Source organism: Coturnix japonica, chromosome 3, assembly GCF_001577835.2.
Source record: "Coturnix japonica isolate 7356 chromosome 3, Coturnix japonica 2.1, whole genome shotgun sequence".
NCBI lineage: Eukaryota > Metazoa > Chordata > Aves > Galliformes > Phasianidae > Coturnix > Coturnix japonica.
In genome coordinates, this window is record NC_029518.1 from 56,200,458 (window position 1) to 56,223,764 (window position 23,307).

At 34.6% G+C, this 23,307-nt stretch overlaps 1 protein-coding gene across 5 annotated transcripts in view; it reads left to right on the forward strand.

The window, feature by feature from the left end:
* Positions 1-475: 475 nt before the first annotated feature.
* Positions 476-23,307, forward strand: part of TBC1D32 (TBC1 domain family member 32) — a 70,882-nt gene continuing 48,050 nt past the window's right edge. For 3 of the 5 annotated variants that reach the window (XM_015858750.2, XM_015858752.2, XM_015858753.2), the window contains exons 1-19: positions 476-598; positions 2,458-2,612; positions 5,413-5,574; positions 6,362-6,539; positions 6,906-6,977; positions 8,050-8,175; positions 9,078-9,156; positions 9,304-9,404; positions 9,492-9,553; positions 10,019-10,163; positions 10,774-10,833; positions 12,037-12,136; positions 12,427-12,564; positions 13,502-13,594; positions 13,843-13,985; positions 15,529-15,656; positions 17,371-17,572; positions 21,204-21,274; positions 22,875-23,013. In XM_015858750.2, the coding sequence (XP_015714236.1) occupies positions 2,458-2,612; positions 5,413-5,574; positions 6,362-6,539; positions 6,906-6,977; positions 8,050-8,175; positions 9,078-9,156; positions 9,304-9,404; positions 9,492-9,553; positions 10,019-10,163; positions 10,774-10,833; positions 12,037-12,136; positions 12,427-12,564; positions 13,502-13,594; positions 13,843-13,985; positions 15,529-15,656; positions 17,371-17,572; positions 21,204-21,274; positions 22,875-23,013 (2,154 nt within the window). In that variant the 5' untranslated portion in view covers positions 476-598. Of the gene's footprint in view, positions 599-748; positions 874-2,457; positions 2,613-5,412; positions 5,575-6,361; positions 6,540-6,905; positions 6,978-8,049; positions 8,176-9,077; positions 9,157-9,303; positions 9,405-9,491; positions 9,554-10,018; positions 10,164-10,773; positions 10,834-12,036; positions 12,137-12,426; positions 12,565-13,501; positions 13,595-13,842; positions 13,986-15,528; positions 15,657-17,370; positions 17,573-21,203; positions 21,275-22,874; positions 23,014-23,307 lie in introns of those variants that run through there. The other 2 variants (XM_015858751.2, XM_015858754.2) reach the window with 2 other exon arrangements.

The following is a 23,307-nucleotide window of genomic DNA, read 5'->3' on the forward strand; positions in this document are numbered from 1 at the left end:
TCATTCAGCGACTGTATTTCTAAACTGTGCTACTAACAGAGATGGTATTTCTACTTGTAAACATCAGCCGTTTTTAAGGAGAAGTTACGAAATACAGAATCACAGAATCACAGAATTGTAGGGGTTGGAAGGGACGATACAAACACACTGTGCTCTGTTTCTTCAGGTCAATTCCCCCCTTTTGATATCTAAAGCAGAAACAGCATTCCATTCCTACATGTCCAACTCAAATGATTGCATGACTTTAAGCTACAGGGCACTGGAAAAGATAAATACTGCTGTAAACTGGAGTAATATCACTGAACACCTATGATTCTGATGGAAGACCTGCACAGTACAGAGGGGCTGGAGCTGACAGGGACAGCCAGAGGTGCGCCCTCACATACAGACAAGGACAAGACACCAGCAGCGCTTTCCGCTGCCGTGCAGGGAGGATCAGGGAGGAGCAGGGTGCGGGCTGGGCCCTCCCCGTCCCGCCGGCCTCTCGCGATGTTGCTAGGGGCCCTGCGAGACTCGGCAGCGGGCGCCGCTGGTTGCTACGGGCCGGGACTTGGGGAGACGTGCGGCCGCCGCGAAGGGAGGGCACCGCCGCCCCGAGGTGATTGTGCGGGGCCCGGGGCTCCGTGCGAGGCGGGGCGGGGAGGCGGCACACTGTGCCCCGCAGAGAGCCCTGCTGTGGTCGCGGGGCCTGGCTGGGCCTGGCTGGGCCGCTCGGAGCTTGGGGCTGCACGGGACTGGTGGTGCGGGAGGGGATCGGGGCAGGGTGTTAATCACAGTGCTCTTCTGACGCTTTGAAAAACAAAAGTTGTTTTTGTATGTGTCATGAGAAATCTTGTTGCTCCTGAACCTGATGGGCAGTTGAAGTGATTGACGGTAAGAAATGGGAGAGGTGGGGCTTCTGACAATCCGTTCTTGGTGGGCTGGAATCGGTGATTTGTTGCTAAACGTCCGTGTTCGGTGTCTTGCTCAGGCAAAGGTTTATGTGAAATGTAAGTTACATAAGACATTTCAAAGGGAGCTAGAGATAAAACTGCAAGATTTCCATTATCTGTTTCCGATAATAATGTGAATGATGCTTTGCAGGGATTGCTAACTGGTATTCAGACACCTACACTTCTAAAAATGCCTCCTGGATCCAAGTATAGAGGGAGTTTTGGGTATTTGTGTTTGTTTTTTTTCCCTCCAGGTGTTTAGAATGATGTTAGGGTCAAAATACAAGATTTATGAGAGTGGTGTATATAGGCCTAAAGTGAATTGACTTTGATTAAATGCCAAGAGGCTGTGATTCTTAAAACAGAAGGACTGCAAGCCAGGGAGTTAGAATAATATCACAAAGGATGGGAGGATTTTGGGTTTTTTTAAATCTATTTTAATACTGTTTCTGGTAAGATGCTTGTGTTGACATTGAATTATGTTTGATCAAAATAAATTGTTTACCAACTCTACTATTTGCTACAGAGAACTACAAACTCAGCTACCCCATACCTTTATTAAAGGGTAACTTCTCAAATTGGAGCCAGATGACTGATTTTTATTTTATTTATTTATTTATTTTTAAGTTCCATGAAGTGATTTATTACATTGTCTCTTCCAAGTTTGCATATAGTTTATTCACAGATGTTTGGAGCATCTTTTGATTGACTTATTTTTTTTTCCTAAAGTTCTCTAAAGTATTTTTCCTCAAATAGCTTAGGAATACATAAAGTAGAGCTAGCATTAGGGATTGGAAATGTTCCTTGGCATATAAAGACATTTAAGCTGTGCATGATTTTAGGCTTATTATGTAGTGAACTAGAAATTGAGGGGTTTTGTTTGGTTGGCAACCCTTGAAAATTGAACTAGAATGCTGTCTTCTGGACCTAACATATATTTCCCACTTCTTCTGCTCTTTGTACAGTAGTTGAAGTGTTTAAATGGCAGGACTCTGTCAGGTCACTTTGCTGTTGATACCATGGGGAATTAAAGCATTTATGACAATTTCACCTGGTTCTTGTTACTTGCAAAAGCTTCCAGCACTGTCCATGACATGCACTGCTCCAGCTCTGAGTAGAGGGATAACAAAAATCCAGGCAGTAACAGTGCTTGAGTAGAAGGTGAGAGTCTTCAGGAGGTTTCTCATCAAGATAGTCATTACATCTGTGGAACGTTTTTTTTTTCATCTCTAGTTATGGGGTAGTCTTCACGCAGTTACAAACAAAAGCAAAATACTTGGAATTTTCTTAATGCATTAAGAATGATGCACTAAGATAACAGAAAACCCATTAAAACTGATTTGGTTATATTGATTCCAGGAAGATGGGCACTATCAAATGCTTCATGTTTGTTTTCTTGTGTTTTTGTAGCATCATCTCATGCTTTTGATAACAGGCACAAAAACCGAGGGTTTTATTGAATCTTAAGGTAAAAATGAAAAAGGGAAACAATTAAATCATATTATTCTTAATTTACTTCTTGCAGATGTCTCAGTTTACAAATGAAGATGAAGCTCTGTTACAGTCCATGCTTAGACAATTACTGCAAAGCGTGAAGGAAAAAATCACTGGGGCTCCGTCAGTGGAATGTGCAGAAGAGATTCTCTTGCATTTGGAGGAAACTGATGAAAATTTTCACAAGTAAAAATATTTTTGCTATCTTTAACATGCTGGAGGGAGTAAAATATGTTGAATTGGTATTCAGGGAAAATGTTTGCAGTTTATATCGATGAGTATGAATGCATTTTTTATAGAGAGACTCCTATCAGTAATCAGATATCAGGAGTTGTTAATTTGGAGAGTACAATGAATTTTTTCACTGTTGGTGATACTTCATTTTTACTGTAGTAATTTTGAAAGTTTCTCACAAGCAGCTCCTCATTTACTACGTAATGCACATGCACTCATATGGTGCTAAATACAAATACAAACAGGAGTTCAAAGTCATCCTTGCTGAAGACAATCAGGATGTTTTTGACACTTGCGAGAATAAAGTAGAATTTTAAAAAGCTACCTGACTTCTATATTTGTTCGTTCTGTGTGGCTTAGTTTACCGAACCTTTTGTGTATCTTATCAGTAAGTTTCTAAAATTAACTTACACTTTGCATAAGATGGAATTACATTAAATTTTTTGTTAAGTGAGACATGAACTTCCACGGTACTCTAACATGCTTGCTTTTCAACTGTGGAGGATTCTTAGGATGCGTCTATGACAAGTCAAGGGAATATCAAGCTTAAATGATCTTAAAGATATTTTTATATGGACTTGATTTCTCTTGAGAAAGCTGACTACCTGGTCAGAACCCCTCAGAAATGGAACTGTCTGGAATTTATAAAGTTAAAATGATGCAAATTTTAATGTTGTGAGTGGTAAAAGTTTTGCAAAAGTAATAATTTTAAATTTTAATTTAATCTTAATTAAATTTTAAATCTGTTTCACAAGCTGTATCAATTCTTTTAATTTGTTAGGAGTCTTTAAGATTTTGAGCACCAAATGTGAGACAAACCTGAGAGTAAAAAAAGCTCGTTATAAATATATCAAAATTAAAAATGTGTTTTTATAAGCAGCACACTTTCATTTAGAGGACATGTATTGCAAAATAAAGAACATAACACTAATTCTATTTTTTATCTGCAAAGCTACTAGAGGAATTATCAGGGTGAAGGGGGTAAAGCCTACAACTGGTGGGAGTAAAGAATAGTATTCCAATTCTGAACTCTGAAACTATGGCATCCATTATTATTTCTGGTATGGGAATACACTGGGATACGTACAGATACTTCATTTACGTAGGTGAGGTTTTGACCTAGAATTAATGAATGGGTTGTTAAGTGATGCTGTCAATACAGGATGAGAGCATTGCTTTCTGATTCTTGAATATTTCTGAAGGTATTGGAGTCTTGACACATTCACAACATACAGTTGTGTTGGTGTGTTTTCATTGAAGTGCAAGGAAACTTTCTCCTTGACACTTATACCGTCCATCCAGACTGCAGGCTCCTCTGTTAGCAGCGTGTGCTTTTCCTTTGTTTGCCTCTGTGTTCTCATTATTTCTGTTTTGTAGTTACTGTGTGTCAGCATTTTTACCAGGTTTTGAGGTCTCACTTTAACCTTTTCCACTGTGTTGTGGAAAAGAGAGACACAAGGTCCTCAGGAAGCAAATGAAAAGGAAATTTGAATCAATTTGAAGTTTAAATGCAGTAATAGAAATCAAGACTTTTTTGTTTTGGTAGATTTTTATTGTATAAGTAGCTTATACAGTTCTGATACATATCAAATTTAAATCTTGGAATTTTCTTTACAATTTTTATTTTATTTTATTTTTTTCCTGCTGGAACTTCCTTTGTAAGACCAGCCAGATCAGTGTGATTTACCTTCTGCATGTGAAGAAATATTTTTGAAATGTCTGAAACACTTGTTAGAAAATGTTTTTTAAGGTGCAAAAGGTAATGGTAAGATTTTGAGAAGGCATAAACTCAGTGATTGTTGTGCATGTCAGAGTAAAGCTGTCACTATGTAAGTGTATATACAATGGAAATATTATTGCCAATAAGAAAAGGAAAAAAAAGGAGAGTTTTATGAAATCTATTATTAAATGTAGAGTTGGACAATTTCATTATTGCAGAAGTAAAAAGCTAGCCTAAAACACAGGAGAATGCAAATAAATGTGTTTACATCTTCCTTGAAATGAATTTCCATTACTTTCCTCAAGAACAAAAATGAGATAGGAAGGGAAATAAGCAGGAAATTGAGGGAAAAAAAATTAGAGCTGTTTCACCCGATAGAACATGAGATAGGCAATTGAGTGATAAAGTATGTATCATAATACAAGATAAAATTTTCTGTGCTTTTTTTTTGTATCTTCAGTATAATGTGATTTTTTAATATATCCGTGAAAAGCAAGAGCTGCTAACTTGTAACAGTTGCTTTTATTTACACTATAGCCGTGCCTCTGTGCTTACATGATAAAGTGGTTGGGAGACTGGAGCTTGATAATCTTTAAGGTTCTTCCCAGCCTAAGCCATTCTGTGATGTGGTTTCTATGATTTCTGTTTGAATTTTTCTTACTGTAAATTTATTGTGACTAACACAAAGTAGTTACAGTTCTGCGTTTGATAAAATGAAAATAAGTCAGTGATATATTCATGATGCTCAAAGTAATGTGTTTGGGTTTTTTTGATAGCTTTACATTTGAGATTTCTTGATACTTTGGTTTTGTCTACAAAACCTTAACAATTTAATACTATTCTTTCCTAGATTATGTTGAATATTGAAGAAAAATAGTCTTTATTGTGTATTTTCACAGTTGAGGTTCATTTCTCTTTAAATCCATACCTTAAAGTAAGATACCTATGGGGAAAGGTAGTAATACAATGTTGAAAATGTTTGAGAATGATCTCAAAGTAATGCTGCTTTTCAATTTTGGATGATTGTTTCAGCTATGAATTTGTGAAATACCTTAGGCAATATATAAATAATACCCTGGGCTCTGTGATTGAAGAAGAATCAGAAAAATGTACTTCTATTCAAAATCAGACTGAAGTTTCTGGCTATGATACTCTTGTCCAACACGTTACTAAGAAGACGCGTGAATCAAAGCAGTGAGTATTTGCATTAAATTCACATTTTTAGTACTTCTCGTTCTGTCTTACTTTTAATGATAGGACAAGGGACAATGGTTTTGAGCTCATGGAGGAAACGCTTAGACTAGATGTCAGGGGGACATGTTTTTAGAGAGAGAGCAGTAAGCTTCTGGAACAGGCTGCCCAGAGAGGCTGTGGATGCTCTGTCTCTGGAGGTGTTCAAGACCTGGTTGGATGGGGCACTGGGCAGCCTGGTCTAGTACCAGATCTGGAGGTTGGTGGATGGTTGAGATTGGAACGTGATGATCCTTGGGATCCTTTTGAATCCAAGCCATTCTATGATTCTGTGATTCTATGAACTGTGTTGAATCAGAATGGCATGTTCTTTTCAGGTTCTGTTCAAGGCTTATAACAGGCAAACTGAAGAAACTAACATTAACAATAATTAGAACTGATCTGTTGCCTCAGGCACAGATTTTCCCTTCAAATTATTCACATGGTTCCTGCTTAAGAACCTCTCAAGATAGATAGGATTATACTGATGATGCTCTCCTTGAATGGTTTTAGAAGGGCAAAAGGGAATCTTATTAAAATTTTGAAATACAGTTTCCTGACTCATGAAGGATACCTGCATATTTTGTTGCTCATTTTGGATTTGCATTTTTATTTTCATTGTTGTTTATCCTCTGCATTCAGATCTAAGTAACGTTATGCCATATTCACCTTAAGTGACCTGACTAGTTATGGGGGGTTTTTGAATTTGTTACCTGTGTGCTCTAATATGAAAATCCTCTTTACTTTGAAGATACAGAGAAATGATGCATGCCTTGAAGAATGTCATGATGGTTGTGGTAGAGTCTTTAATTAACAAGTTTGAAGAAGATCGGATGTGTAATAAGGAGCTGGATAGTAAAACCAAGAAAAAATGTCAAAGTGATTATTATACAGACAACTATTCTGACAGTGACTCTTCTTTCAATCAAGTAAATGCATTTTCTCTCTATGTTATGAAGTAAGCACGATACTGCAAAATTTCTGCTAGCAGAGATTAAGAGGCAGCCTTAGAGAATAATTAACGCTTCCTATCTTTCATGCAGTTGAAAATAAATGAAATGTCATTCTTATACCTCGAACTACTGAGCTTACACTAGCTGCTTGACCTTTAGACAGCATATACTAGTGATGAATCCTGTGTAATATTCTAACTATTCTATACTAATTTAACATTAAATTCAATATTTTGAAGCTCTAATTATTAAAAGTCAATTAGATAAAGACTGATGATTTTAATCTTCTGCTATGCAGCTTAATAAAATACGTGAGTGTTCATTGTGTAATGTGTGTTACAGAGTTATACATTCATGAGTCAAGAACAATTGCAGCTGCTTGTGGAAAAGCTTGACCCTATTCAGCCTAAGGAAGTAAGTTTAAAAGAAAAAGGTTGATAGAAGTTAATGTTTATGGCATACTGGAAAACAGATTACTTTGTGAGCATTCATCAGACTGAGATTCAAGTGGAATCTTTGTTCATGTATCTTGAATTCAGTGCTGTAAGTGTGTGGCACTGCAGTATTTCATTCATTGTAACAATCTGTCTCAAAACCTGTAGTTGCAGCAGGTATCTTTATTTTTTTGATCAGGAGTATATGTGTTGTAGATAAGCATTTTTAGTTTATAAAAAGTTCTTATGTGAGAACTTAAGTTGAACCATGCTTTCCTACATTCATAGCTTTTGGTCTTTTTGGTAAAATCCATGTTCTTTGCATTATCCCTCTGAGGAGAAAGATGCCTGCAGATTTCCCAGAATCTCAAATTGAATGTGTAATGTCCAAGTTAGATATGCCTTTCTGTCAGTGGCAGTGCTAATTTGGGTCTCTGACCTCCAGTGAGCTGCTGGTGACTTTGAAACTTGGAAAAACTGGTATAAATGTGATCACGTAAGCCATGTTTTCTTAGACACCTAGGTAATGCATCTGATTTTATTAAATACTGTTGAAATTTCATTTGATTTCAGTCATATGAAGTAACTAGAGATTACAGTTATCTAAAAATAATAAATAATAATATTTAAAATTATTTAGGTTATGAAGCTGATGAAATCAGTTTAGTAATTGTATTTACAATTTTCCTTGTAGACTTTTTAAAGGACAGCTAGGTGCAATTGTAGTATTTGGTGGTGTTTTTGATATATTCCCTGATAGCAAAATACTTGATGACAAACAGAAAGTAAGACAGAAATAAATACAGTCCTTTCATCTAGTGTTAAAAACCTAGTGTTATAAAATGTTTTTATTACTTCATCATATCTATCTTCTTTTTTTCCATCTGACTGACATAGTGTTTTTTCCTAATCACCATGGGAAAGTATTTTGGGACTCCTTATCTGTCTTACAGCCAAATCAAGTTCTTCCTTCCTCCAAATTAAATTGTAAATTACTTATTTGAAAGGCTGCTTTGGACAGACTTGTGTTGTCTATCTTACTGACCCTTCAGGTTCGCCAAGAAGCATTGCAGATGCTGTGCTTGGCCCCTCCATCTGATGTACTGAACTCTGAGTGTTGGCCGAATCTGCGTAAGCACCTGATGATGTCTCTGTCTGATCCTGATGCGATATTCAGTGTAAGTTAGTGTCCTATATGTAGTTATTAGATATATAGCCATAGTCAACAGTGCTGAAGAAGAACAAGAAGTTACATGTATATTATGTGGAGTCCAGCAAGGTCTTAAGAAATTTGTTATTTGTGTATGTGTCAGATAAAGTTTTTGAAGCTAAACAAAGACCTGTATGGTTCCAATAAGTCTTGATTTAAAGGATTACAGCAGGACTTCAGTAGATGTTTAGACACCGCAGTACTCTTTTATGTGTTTTTAGTGAGGGGTGAAGAGGTTTGAATATTTTAAAAGAAATCAAAATGCTGGCAAAAATCTTGTGTAAAACACATTGTGTTAACATTTCCTATTTAAGTCAGGCATATAATCCATGATGATGAGAAAATAATACACAGAAATATGGCACAGGCAATGAAGAGGAAAAAATACACTAGCTCCTTAAAGCACTCTCAGATTATTTATTATGCCAATTAAGCCTTTTTTTTTTTACCCTTCCGTTTCTGAATTTTAAAGTGATTTTCAAATAAATGAATGTTGCCTGAGCTGCCATCATGTATTACTCTTTCAATTTAGAGGATCTATGGTTGTTTTGTTTTAATGCTGTTTACAGTCATTGGCATGTTTAATGACATAAAAAGCATTAATGTTAACAGAAAATTACTGTAATATTTGCCAATCAGCTACTTTGTACCTTAATGTGGCTTTGCTTTGGTGCTGTCAGTTGAAGTGTTCAGGTAACATTTCTAGTGTACTGGTGGTTTCTGTGATTAGCAAACTATATTTATAAAATATACTTCAGATCTGTGGAGACAGCAGTAAATTAAGAATAATGCCAATCGTATTGCTTATTGTGCAGTACTGATACGCAGTTCTGTGGCTATGTAATGCATTGCTTACTTTTTCTTTCTTAGGAGAAAGTTCTTAGGTTTTATGCAAAAACTTTTTCTTCATCTCCATTTAATATGACGAGAGAAGTCTATACAAGTTTAGGTATGTGCATTAAATTACATTTTCAAATTTGTGAGTCATGTACTTCCTGAAAAACATTTACCTTCTGCTGTGAAACTGTATAATGTCTGTTTTGCCACTCTTGTCATGGAACTGGCCTGTTTTCTTTTTTTTTTTTTTTTTTTTTAGCACAGCATTTGGAGCTTTACTTCCTTTCTGGAGAATATTCTCTTCGTATTTCATCAGGTCTGGATGTATCTAACGCAGATGTAAATCATATACTTAAAAAGGTATAAATGAACTTTTCATGCCTTTTGTCTTTTTTGTTGTTATTGAAATATTGTGGATAATTTTAAAACTTATAATATTGTTAACAGGTTCGTCTGCTAAATGAATACCAAAAGGAAGCTCCATCTTCCTGGATTCGTTATCCAGAAAAGTATGTTGCCTTCAATAATCCATTGTTGTTCCTTAATGTATATATTATTTTTGACATATAATTGGATGTGTGTAATTCTAACAAACCATTCTAAAAGGGTGCACAAAGGAATTGTCAGTGGAAAGGAATAAAATAATAGATGAAAAGTGGAATAGGGTAGTTGCATAGGAGTGACCATGGATTATATTAAGCTGTTTATTAAGCTTTCAGAATATATTCAGAATATATTACAAAGCTTACAAAATATGTAATTATTTAAGAAAATACATCTTAATATTGATATTCATTTCTTTTTTAATAACAGAAAGAATCAATGTCCTTATAAGATTGAGTTAAAGATAACTTAGTTGATACTTGTTTTACCTAAACAGCAAGGATTTACAGTAAGTTTTAGGTTTAGAAAAGTATTGATAAATTTAAGTGATTTTTAGGTTTTTTTTTTTTTAATCCTACTTATGTTTTAAGGTACATGGAGGAAGTAGTGGAGAGTACCTTGTCACTGTTGTCAGTAAAACATGATCCTAATCATCCTGCCTCTCCAGACTTCTTGAGTCCAATCTGTTTCTTGGCTCTGTTGGATATCAAGGCTGTATGGTTTAAAAAGTGGACGGTAAGCAAAAAGAAAGCAAAAGAAAAGCCCACCAAACTTGCTGATTTCAGATGTATCTTGAAAACTTTGCTTAGTACTGATATTGTCACAGACCTACTGGGGACACGGATAACAAGCTATAGTAATATAAGTAATGAAATAGTTATAAAGGAAATCTGGGTTTCTTCAGGCATTTAGGTCCTTTGCTCTTTAACACTAGTCCCTCTCTTTCTCAGGAGTACTGTTAAATATTAAGCTACACAAATTGTCTGCTCCAATGTATGCTAGAGATTTTTGCTGTCATTTTTAAACTTACAATTTGCAATTTACTCAACAGCGTAAAACATATAAAATACTTCAGCCTTGTTACTGCTTTTCTGTTTTACTTTATGTTCTGCTGCACGTTCTGTGCAGTTTTCTGTTTTTTTATTTTTTATTTTTAAATTTAATCTACTGCAAACAGAGGCCAGGTTGAATATAATATTAGTTTAAGCAATGAGTTCAATGCATTGAATATATATTTTGCACAATATCCCTAACGGGACAGAATTTGAAATAATTTTGACTTTTTTGATTCAAAAGTAAAATTTGTATATTTGTAATTGACACTACTTCTTCTGTGTAATTTTAGCATGCACATTACAGCAGAACAGTGATACTTAGGCTCTTGGAAAAGAAATATAAATCGTTGGTAAGTATTTCCCAAGGATATTTCTACATGTTTCTTGTTTTTGCTTTGTCCTTTCTGTGAGAGCTGTTCCATGTTCATTGTCTAGATGATGCCCTGGGCAGGCAGGTTGGCAACCCTACCCATGGCAGAGGCATTGAAACTGGAGGATCTTTGAGGTCTTTTTCAGCACAGGCCATTCTGTGATTCTGTGAGCCATTTTTTCCCCCCTAATTTTGTCTTTGATTAAATGTTCCAATTTTTAATACAGAGAAGATATTTGGCCTGTTCTGAGTATTTGAATGAATTTTGAGTGCTTTACAGCGAGTGTTTAAGTAGGATTATTATCTGTTAATACCTTATTTTGCATCCCTATTTATAATTATTTCTGTCATCGTATAAAAATAGAAAATGTTGCATGAAAAATACAATAATAACTCCCTGTTGAATTTGGATGTAAAGTGACTTAGAAAAAAATGGTATTCTTGAAAGTGTCATATAAACTGTTAAGGGTTAAAAGTGTCAGCATGTTGAATCGAATGGCTTGCAGCTAAAAGATTATGACAGGGAGTCCATAAGCAGGGTAGTTTTGTGTGATGTATGAGCATACAGCAGGGTAGTTTTAGGTAATGGTGTGAAAGTAAAGGTGGCATGGTGTTTTTGTAAGTTTTTCTTTGTCAATGTGAAAAAATCAAGAGATCCAAAATGGTAGTGTCTAAACATAGTTCTTCTTTCATGTGCTACATTGTGTTTCATTTCTAACTCCGTGGTGATAAATTTTCAACTTTTATATATAGTGATTGTATTATGTGAGTACATAATAAAGCTAGAAGCACGGGGTAACCAACCTGACATTTTAGTAGACGTAATCTCAATGAAGTTTTTCACGTATGTATAATGAAAATCTTCCATACTAATCATCATGTGGCAATCGTGGATTGTTATTAACTTCTCAAAATGCTTACATGTTCTCTGTATTCTTGCTTGTAGATTAGTTGATTGATTTAGCATGCTTATACAGCTGAAACTTGTGTTAATGTGTTTTAAGAGCTATGTAAACTTTTGCATCCTTTCTTTTACCCCTTTCAAAGCCCTGAAACATGAAGTAGCTTCAGTGATGTGAATTTTTACATTCTTTTATTAAGGGGCAATACTAGGATATCAAAGTAAATACATTTCTTGTAAAATGATGAGTATTGTGTTATTATGTGCTCTTTTCTCCTACAGATTAATGCAGCCGTCCAGCAATGTTTTGATTATTTTGAATTTTGCAAGGCAGCGGTTGGTAAAACTTCCAGAGTCAATGACTTCTCTCAGCAGCATTCTTGTGAGTCTATTGCATAGTCTAATCTATTGCATTAAAAGCTCATGCATTCACATTCTCAGTATCTTTGAGCATGCTGCCTCAAGAGGAAGACATCCTGTTTGTTCTTTTTCTTAATCAAATATTTGATGTCTAGCTTTTGAGAGACCACCAGTAGTAGCTGTTAATTATTTATACTCTCTTTGTATATAAAATGGTCTATATGTATTATAGATGCATTATAGGTAGTAGCCACCTATTGTAAAGTAAATTAATAGAGTCAAGTACTGATTTTGTTGTTGTTGTTGTTGTAGGTAATGAGCAGAAGTTTTTTTATACGGGATCAGATTTGCAGTACATCTGTTTTGTTCATTCACTATGCCTTTTAGGCAGATTGTTGATTTATAAGCAAGGCCGAAATCTCTTTCCAGTACAGCTGAAAAACAAAAAAGGTAAGGGGAGAGGTGAGGAAAATAGAACCTTTTGAGCAATTGTATATTTATATGTATATATGTTTCCACTGCAGTATTGTAGATGTTACAGGATGAGGTTCAGTTTTAGCATTTTTGTGCCTGCCAAACTTTGTTAAAAGATTACGTAGATAATTTTCAGCTTCAGCACTGTTTTTTAATCTTTGATGCATATGGTTGAATAGAGCTTTTTTTTTTTTTCCCTAATACTTAACATATATATTATTTTCATGTTGAAGGAGAGTTGGATCAGTCTTTCTAGCTATGAGTAATATCGTCTGTCAAGGCAGTTGTTATAATTGATTTAAAAGAGAAGTACTTGGAGATTTCACATGTGAAGCAAAAGCAGTACTTCAAACTAAATTTAATTTTACCAATTACTCTGGGTTTGACTTAATTATATAATAAAACGGTATAGAGGAAATGATCAGTAGTTATGGAACAGAGGTGTTAGTAAGGACAGGAGTGATGAGATGGAAAAACCCTTGAAGTCCAGAGAAATCTACACTTAGTGATACACAATGTGATAACAGTCATAGCGTTCCATTACATTAGTATCTCTATTAATCCAATATAGAATTAATTGCATTTCTAGATAGCAGTACTTATGCCTATTAAAGATTTTTCATAGCTCCAATTTGAGGATGAGACCTTAAGAGACCCAGTATAGGACAACTGTGAGTAAGGAACATCCACTCACTGAATCATTTTTCCTTTTTATATTGTCTGTATAACTCCATTTAAGCAATGATTTTGATGATGCTTACTTTTTTTCTCTCCCCTGCAAAAGCAGCAGTCTCATCCTCTGTGTTCTAAGTGTCTTCTGCTTCATGGATACCAACGCTTTCCTCACAAATTGATAAAATTGCAGTCATACTTGAGTTTCCTGAGTGCTCTTTTCTGTTTTTTTTTTTAACAGATTGTGTATCCCTAACTGATCTGTTGGTATTATTTACTCAACTTATTTATTACTCTCCAAGCTACTCAAAGGAGGCTTTGACAGCACATACAGGTAAATGTTTTTAATATATACTAAAATGTATAATATTAGTGAGACCTCTGGTAACATTTAAAGAAATAATAATTTGAGTCTTTTAATTGTGCAGATTTTAATTTTCCCTTTCTCTATAACGTTTTCTCCCTCCCTCTAACTGCTAGAACATGGCTTAATGAAAGTGTTATTTGTATAGCATTTACATAGGCTACATACATATGTTTATGGAACTTAATACATACATTCATAATTCTTGTGTTTTCCAGATAGTTATTCTCCAGCAAGTCTCGTTATGGAGATTCTGCAAGTTTTTTGTGATCAAACAGGGTGTGCTGCTGACTGTTTATACACAGATGAAGTGATGGATGCCCTACTTGATCCTCTTCAAAGTTTACTGAATGGTACAGAGGTTTGTAATAGTCTTCAAAGTAATTTTTAAATGTGTAGTATGTTATAATTTTATATTTTTTCCGAATATATATGTTGTCATGAGGCAACTACAGTACTATTTGCTATTATAGTATGCCTTAAATAGTATATATTGTCATTGTCATTTAACATTTAATGTCATTACCATTTGTCAAATGGTTTTCTTGAAATCTTGTGAATAGTAGAAAAAATTGAACTGCAGTGAGACCATTCCCTTTGGAAACTTCTTCTTTTTTTTTTTTTTCTTTTTTTTTTTCCTATGCTTTTACCTATTTTATATGTTATCATTCTGCTCCACTCTGTCTGCTATTTAAAATGAAACTTGCTTTTATTAATTTTTAAATTTGTCTCACAACTTGAGAGGAAAAGTTTAAAAACAATCTTTGTAAGAACTTTATTAATCTTGTGAAATACTGTCTAACTGTAAGTACTTGAAAGTTTAGTTGAACTTACCTGGCAAGGTTTAAGTTTCAGCCTATCCTGTTGTTTTTGTTTTGACAAAATTTTGTTGCCTTAGGAGACTATAAATCTCAAGAAACAGAAATTGAGGGCCTGGATCTAGTGTGCATTAAGAGCGTGAGCTCTAGTATTTGAGAAAAAGTAATAGCTAAGAAGTTCTTAGTTTCCTGATACTCAAATGTACAAAAGACAGTTCAGATTCCTAACTTTAATACCTTAGCCAGATTCTTAATTTTTTTAATACCCTCCTGATTATTTTTTCTGAGCAGTTTGTGATTTTTTAAATAAGATTCTTGGTATTAATGACTATAAATATCTTAGTTTGTAAAAAATATTCTACTGCTTACAATATTTTCAAGTATTTTAAAGCATTTATATCTATAATGTTTAAAAGTGTACTGCTGAAAATCTTTAGCATGTCAATTCTCTTAGCTCTTTTGCCACTGTCTGTACTGAGTTGAGTATCATCACTTACACGTTTTATTTTATAGTTATGGATTATATAGTTATGGAGCTTTGTTGCAGCTCAGTTGTTCAGTGCTCTGATGTGAACAAGAAATTGGCAGGTGACTTTTGTTTTGCTCCAGCAGGGAAGACTTCCTCATGATTACAGAGCAAGTGGCTGTTTAGGCGTACTGCTGCCTAGATATGAGTTGGATGTGAAAGACATGCCTGTGCAACCGGAATTCCATGTCTTCACAGAGTTTCCAATGCATATGCAGCAAAACAGTGCTTAGTGTGTTTCTCACCTTGACTCAGATAGGAGAGGGCTTATCAAGAATCTTTCCACGTTCAATGTGGGAAAAGAGTTTAGAAATGTCTGTTCTTTGTATTTTGTAGTCATTAGACTTCTTCCATAATCATTAAAAGTGGCAATTACTGCCTTCTGTGATGTAGATTTTTATGTGATGGCATTTGAGCATAGTCTGCTTGCCTTTTGTTTAAACCATTGAGCAGACATCAGAAAGGTGACCTTCATTCAGATTCTGCATATATAAGCCAGACTTGAATAAACAGCTTTTACTAAAGCAATGAATTTAAAACTTTTTTTGGCTCCCAAACAGGTATATATAAATTGCCCAGAAACCACTTTAATTGATTTAGCTGATATTTTGGCAAGGATTGCTGCTGCAGAAGATGGTCTTTCTGTTCTTCTTTATGGAGGAAATAAAAACTGTGCAAAAGAAAATAGGTAAGAAGACATGAGTGAATAACATTAGTGGGAAATCTAATGAATTGCAGTAGTCTTATGAAGAGAGACTCAGTTTTAAAAATTTATTTGTAGCATGTTTTGTGTTTGAAGTTAAAATATCTCCTTGTCAAATAGGAAGTGTTTCAGAGATTGTATAAGAGAGATATTTATGTGTGTAACCAGGTAAAAAGGACACTTTAAGATATATATGTGTTGCTCCAAAAGCAATACCTCCTAGTTATTTTCATGGAAACTAAAACAGATAAACAGAACACAATAACACTATTTGATAGAGAAATTCTCAGCTACAGAACTCTAAATTTCAACACTGTCACTATGATTAGCAATGCATTTTCACCAGTGATGAAAAAGAACCTGCATGCTGCACTTGCGAAGGTCTGCATGGCTGTATGGAATGTGGTTTGTCTTTCACACCGCTGCTGCCACTGCTGAAACATGCAACTACCCACCATCTCCCTATGCAAACATCCACTGTTTTGTCTCCATAAGCACTCAGCAAGCATTCTTGAATGGCAGTGGGTGCTATATTTTCCACATGGAGGAATCCAGTAACACACTTTTGCTTCATACATGCTTTCATATCAGACACCATTTTGTCAGACTGCCCCTCTGCTGCCATCTCTTAACAATGCAACAAAATATGGTGGAATGCTGATGGGAAGGTTCAGCCTCTACTGTCTTAACAGCAGTATGTCTCTGACATCAGTGGCTGACATTAGAGAAAATAGGAGGCATTGTCTTTGGATCTGCTATTGTATGTTTGTTAAGGAAGATTTATTTGTTTTAGTCATTTTTTTTTCTCCATGTGAGAGCCTTATTTTCTCTAAATCTAGTTCCAGTACATTTGTAGTACTCCTTTTCAGGTCAAAGGCCTCTATTCTCTATTTTGCTTGTTTTTAGAATAAATATAAAAAAAAAACAAGTCTGCAAGCAACAGCCTAATTTGATGAAAGAGTAGCTTTTGAAACATGTAGGGGAGACAGGTCTTGTATCAGAAACTGAAAGTAACACTATAGCTATTTTGGGATCTGTGTAGTACTGTAGTACTATGTGTCGTACATGTATGTGGCTCAAGTGAAACGGAGCACTAAAACTGAGACTAGCTTTTAAAAGTATCTAAACTGCGGGTCATGAAAATAAGGTTAAAATCCATGACTATCCGTTATTTGGAATATATATCTTCTGAAGCGGGGGAAGCTCAGAAGTTGCATTCATTTTTAAGGAGGTAAGAAACACAAAAGCTTTTCAGAGAAAAGTTTTGGAGAAAATTTTCTCTTTGGAGAAAGAGTTGTTCTTTCCATTACTAATCTAGAAGTCCGTTGTCAAGTAGGAAGACAAATTTTGCTTCATGAGTGAAAAGTACTGATATCCTTAACTCTGACAAGCTAAGACAATCGTCTTGTAACTTCCTCCAACAGGGCTTCTATCAAAAGCACAGTTTGTGTAGTTCATGGCCATTTGGGCTAGATATTGGACAGTGATTGCATTTTTGTTTTCTGTGGACCCATAGCTAAATTAAAATCACTCGCTCTACATCTTTTATTTGGACTGCTGTTGGAAGTACCCTCCATGGTGGGTCATAATTTCTTTCCGCTACTCCTAGAAAAATTTAACTGAGCTCTGACAGTGGATGTTTTTCAATGCTCATCGAAGACTACAAACCAACATTTTAAAAGTGTTATTTTATTTCCAGTCCTACAGCTGTTCATGTAATTGTTCAGTTTACAAAGAAACTTCTTCATGACGACATTTCTCTTTTATCTGGATCCGAGCTTTTGCAAGTTGTTAAAGGAGCTTTCATTTTTGTATGTCGTCAGATGTACAGAACATGTGAAGGCCTGCAGATGCTAATTCCTTATGGCTTGCATGAATCAATTGGAGAAGCCTGGAAAAAGGTAAATCTTACTTTGGACTGGGAAGTTGAGAAAAATCTTACCTTGAGAGGTTTAGCTCAGTTTTTCATTAGTGTAGATTCCTTTTACTTAAGAAGAAGTGAGATAAGAATGTTTGGAATTGTTCTAAAAGTGGAGTTCTACTCTTCAAAATTCCCTTGTGTATGTAAATGTAGCAGAAACTTAATTTGAGACTTATGTGTCTTAAGATTAAACCAGGAATTTTGAAGATGTATAGGTGGGCCTGTCATTCATTGATCAGCTCATTGATGCTAGAAATCATCTAATGTTCACTGTTTGTTTGCTTGGATTTTACTAAAGCATTGATGCTGTTTCCCTCAGTATTCTGGAGAATGTTTTCATAGTCAAGCACTAGAACAGTCTACCTAGGAAAGTGGTGGTGGCCCCAATCCCTGAATGTTTGATAAGTGTGAACATGCTACTAGGTAATGTGGTTAAGTAATGTGATTTGGTAGGCCATGTTCATGATTGGTCTTGGTTGATTCTATGATTCTGTATTTGTCAGTGTCTGCTAGAGATCTGTTCTACATTCCTGGTATGAACCCTTTTGTGAGGAAAAACTCCTGAGATGTGATCTGAATATTTAAGTTAAGCCAATTAGTTTTGGTGGAAAGTAGAAAAATATTTGATAAATATTTGACTTAAATGGTTGACTTAAATGGTTAGATGCTACTGAGATATTCTTGAGAGACTGTAATAAGGTATGCAGTCTGGAGTTCTTGTCTTAGAGTATACACTTTCACTTCCATCTGATTACGAGTCCAGTGCATTTTCTGCTTGAAAGATCATGGGACAACTGTGAAGTCTGTTCTGCTTTCTGTTATAAATTTACTGTACAAGATATGTAGATCCCTGCTTTATTCACTAATTTTTTTCTATTTTTATTGCTCCTATAACCATATGCAGTGTGAAAATTCTTACAGATTATTATGTAGGTTGCTCTGAAAGTAATGCCTTCTATTTATTTCCATGGAAACTGCAGCAAGTACAGAGAGCATAATAACAGTATTGTACAGAGCAAATTCTTAGCTACAAAACACTGCTTTTCAGCATTGTCATCATGGTCAGGTATGCATTTTCACCAATGATGACAAGCCTGCATATTATGCTTGTAAAAAATCTGCATGGCCATCCGGAATGTGGCTTGTTTTTCACACCACTGCTGCCACTGCTGAAACGCACCACCCACCACCTCACTGTGCACATATCCACTGTTTGATCTCCATAAACACTCAGCAAGCCTCAGTGAATGTCAGTGGGTATAATTTTTTTTGCATGGAAAAATTCAGTTACACAGGTTTGTTTCATATGCACTTCTATGTCGGACACCGTTTTGTCAGACTGCATTTGCTGCCACCTGTAATAATGCAACAGAACACAATGGAATATTGGTGGGAAGTTTCAGCCTCTTCTGTCCTACTGCCAACATCTGTCTCTGACATCAGGGGCCAGCATAAAATAAAATAGAAGGCCCTACTGCTGGAGCAACCTTCATGTTATTATCAAGATGGCTGAATGATTCCAAGTGCTGCTTGGAAAAGCAGTTTTCAAAAAGTTCACATTGAAGTAAAATTCAAACAAGTGTTGAAATCATGAAAGTAACTTGGGCGATATTTAGATAACGTACAGAACTTATGTTTTGGTTTCAGTCTAAGCTGAAACATTGTATTTGAACTATAGATACTAAAATCCTTAGTGGAAACAAATAAAATTAAGCTGTATTACTTCGATTTATAATGAAAGATGGAATCATCTTCTCCCTCCCCACCAGTGTTTGTAAATATTTTCTTAGAGGAGAAGGATCAAGCCAAGATGGAAATAAAAATTTAGTAAAAGACTAAAGACTTTTTTTTTTGGACACAAGGAAGCAGGAGAGCAATTGATTACAAGGGAAACAGAATGGAACGGCTATTCTTGCCAAATGCTGTATGCTTTAATTATGCTTAGAAATGATCACAATGTATACTAAGGCAGAAAATATCAGATAAAACATGAATAGAAGACTTAAATCATTAGCTTTTGGATATTTCTCACTGCTTTCATGTAAGGGTATTATCATGGAAGCATAAATTCTGATAGAAAGTAAAATATTACAACTATAATTATTATATCACAGGAAAAATTCCCATTATAAAATGTTGGTTTTGAAAATTACATTCTTCTCTGCCTGGAGAACTTCAGAATTTTATTGAATTATGGAGTTTAGTTCAATTTAACCATGCTGTAATTTGTATAACTAAAAAATCTGTCAGTCATTTTATGCTTTCTTGTTATGTGAGCAGTCAATTCTACTTGAGCTAACCTGTTTATCTATTTAATGTTTATCACAGCCAGGCTGGCATATGCTTTTGATGGGCACTTCCCTTTATTTGCTCTAAAGCATCACATCAACCATGCAATTTCAAAACTTGTTTTGCATATTAAAAAAAGCTTTATGATGATACAGGCCGTCATTTAGACAACTTGTTTTGACATACAAAAGGAAAATAGCATGAATGCTTAGAATCAAATTGTGAGTCATCTAACTGGCAAAATTCTATTTCTTCACTTTACTTTGAAGGTCAGAAGGATTCTATGTATTCAGGACTTCAGGAATCAAGATTTTAGTAAAGCAAATTCTCACTGCTATATTGATTATTTTTTATTTCTGTCATCGTTTAATTTTAGAGCATCTACATTTTGGATCCTCAGTAAAGTAAAAATAAAAATGAAAAATTCGATCCCAGCATTAGTTACAGGTGTTTGAAAGAAAGATAGATGATTTATTTACATCTGCCTTACTTGTCTTTGTGTTTTAAGACTGATGGAGGGCAATTTTTAGTGAAATTCTGAGACACAAGCTAGCATTTTTGTACAGATGATGATAAAAGGGAAGCTTAAGCTATCCAGGATAGGTAATTAGTTTAATGTAGGAATGTTTTGTGTATGTATTAGATTATAAGAGAATAATTCCACTGTGCTCACTGAAATTAACAACTGCTCTCATTTGAATGGTAAAGTGTACTCCTTATCTTGAGAAACGTTGCTAAGTATAAAGTATTTTTCACAAGTTATTTTGGAACAGCTTTTTAATTAGAAATCTCACCAAATGTATGTGTTTGTGTATACACACATACATAGAATCTTTGTTTGTAGCTCTGCATATATCCATACCTATATATATGATTTAATATAATTCATAAGTAAAATAAAAATTGACAAAATTGCTCAATAAATTTGATACTGAGTTATTAGTTCTGAAGACTGCTGTTTCTCTTACTTGGAACAGAAGCAGAATAAAAGTCATTTCATTTTTTTGCATGACACTTTTTCTACCTAGGAGTCTAATTAAATAGCAAAGATATTTTTTAAGGAGAGTTTTTATAATTAAAAAAACGTAATAGCTTTAAGTTAGTTTATATCTGAGGGAAAAAAATAAAAACAGCACAAAGAAAGAGCATTCTGAGATAAAAAATGTAAGTGGTGTGGTATGTTTTATAACAAAAGTCTAGACTACAACCTGATCACTGGTGTTTTTTGATGTATTATGAGAGTGACCAAGATTTGGAAATTTAAAATGGAGTAAATAAGCAGTAAGAGAGGTTGTTTATTATTATTGTTTTTTATTTCACAGGCAAGTTTGCTTTCAGAAAGAGCTACTGGTGCAGACTCCACATCATCGATAAGTCTAGACTCAAAAAATATGTAAGTGTTTGATATTTGAATATGTACAAATATGAATGCACGCAATTATTTCATTTGGAATTGAAATGTATTTTTTTAACACTGTATTTTTTAGGAATTCTTCCAGAAGCAAACTGTGAGTGATGTCATCCTAGGATTTGTATCAGTTGAGTCACAAAATTGTTCTTGACCTTTAATGATTTTTTTGGTTTACACAGTTATGTCTAATCTGTGTTAAGCTGACTTACAGTTGAGTTGATTCTCTTCAACTTCAGAAATTGGTTTGAGGAAAATGTGAATTAGAAAGCATAAAACAAAATAGCTGTCAGAATTTATCTAATGGCTTTGACATAGTGTTAATTTAAAGCTCTTTTTCTGAATCGTATCTGTGCTGTCAAAACGCTGTGTAGCAAAATTGCCTAAATTCTTGCTCAAAGTCAAGTATGTGTTAAGATTGATGTCCTCGCTTTTGTACTGAAATATATTGTGCCTTAGAGATATTTGTGCATTTATCATCTGAAAACATACAGACATTTGCGAGTCTGAAAATTCAGAGCGATGGTGAAGACCTGGTTAATCAAGATTTTTTTGTTTATACTTATCATGAATTTAATGTATAATCTGTAAATATACCACAGCAGTTAATATTCTGATCTTTAATGGTAGTTTGTGAATTGACTATAGCAATTCAAAACTAGTGATAAAAAGAAATTCAGAGATGTAGAGCTCTGAGTGAAGAGGCTATCACTAATCAGTACCTTTGGCATATGTTGCAATTTTGTTCTGTCATCTAGATTTTTCATAAGTAAGAGTAAGTTAAGCTGATGTATTTCTAGGTGAAATTTTTGCTACTGAACACAGCATGGCAGGGATTAGAAGAAGTGTTTAAATTTTGGGGTAATGGATGATTACTATGAAAAAAAAGCTGCTTTCTTCTGTTAGTGATAGGAATCAAAAGTGAGAAATGAGAACTAGAGGTGAGAATCCTGTAAGAAAGTGCTTTCAGTGGAGGAGAATCATATGATTCTAGTGATGCTTGCAGCTATTGTACTTTGCCAAAGGACATTGATTCATTTTGGTTTGGGGCTATAGACTACTTTGTAGGGCAGAAGATATCACATTTTCTTCTTGTAATGGCTGTTATTCCTACCAGATTTGTAGGAAATGTTTTCCTTTTACTGCTCTGTGTATAAGAAGCTATTACAAATATGGTGCCTTATTTTCATAGTTCTGTACTAATTTCTAGCAGGAGCTAGAATGCAAATTTTTATTAGTTCCTCACAGTGTTTTTACATCAGTGACAAATTCCGTGCCAACTTTGCCTATCTGTAAATGCCGCAGTAATGCCTTAAAAGTCTTAAGAGCATGTAAGAATGGTGTGTCTTTTTGGGTTCCCCACTGCATTATTTTGTCTATTCTGTATTCCTTCCTTACCATTTAACCTAATCCTTCTGTCAGGATGAGTTTGGTTGTTTGCGCAAAGTAAGAGTGTTATACATAACTTTCCCAAATGTACTTTTTTTTGTTGTTCAAAGGAGAAAGCTTTTGATTTTTAAATTATGTTTGTTTGTTTTTAAACATGTTATAATGTCTTTTTTAAATTATTGTTTTCTTCTTACAGTTTGTTGTGGGAAGAGACTTTGCTTGATGCCTTGTTGAATTTTTCAGCCACACCTAAAGGACTATTTTTGCTTCATAGTACTGGGGCCATGAGTGACTGTGTGAGCTTTATGTTCAACAGTTTATCAAAAAAACACCAGGTAAGAGTTCTAGGACAGGTACAGTGGTTTTATTTTTTTAATGATGATAATAACACAAAGAAGAAAGAACATAATAAGAAAACAAATTGAGAAATCATTTTGTAATTTAAACACTGTGAACACTTAATTTAAATTGTAGATCTTCAAATTTGATTTTAGTGTTACGTACATTTAATTTTGTTGGATGTTAATCATCTTAAAATGCCAGGTATACGTTATTTATTTTTACTAACTTTTTTCTGTAAAGACTTTTTTATTCTTTGAAGTATTCTGTTCTTTTCTAGACCATACAGG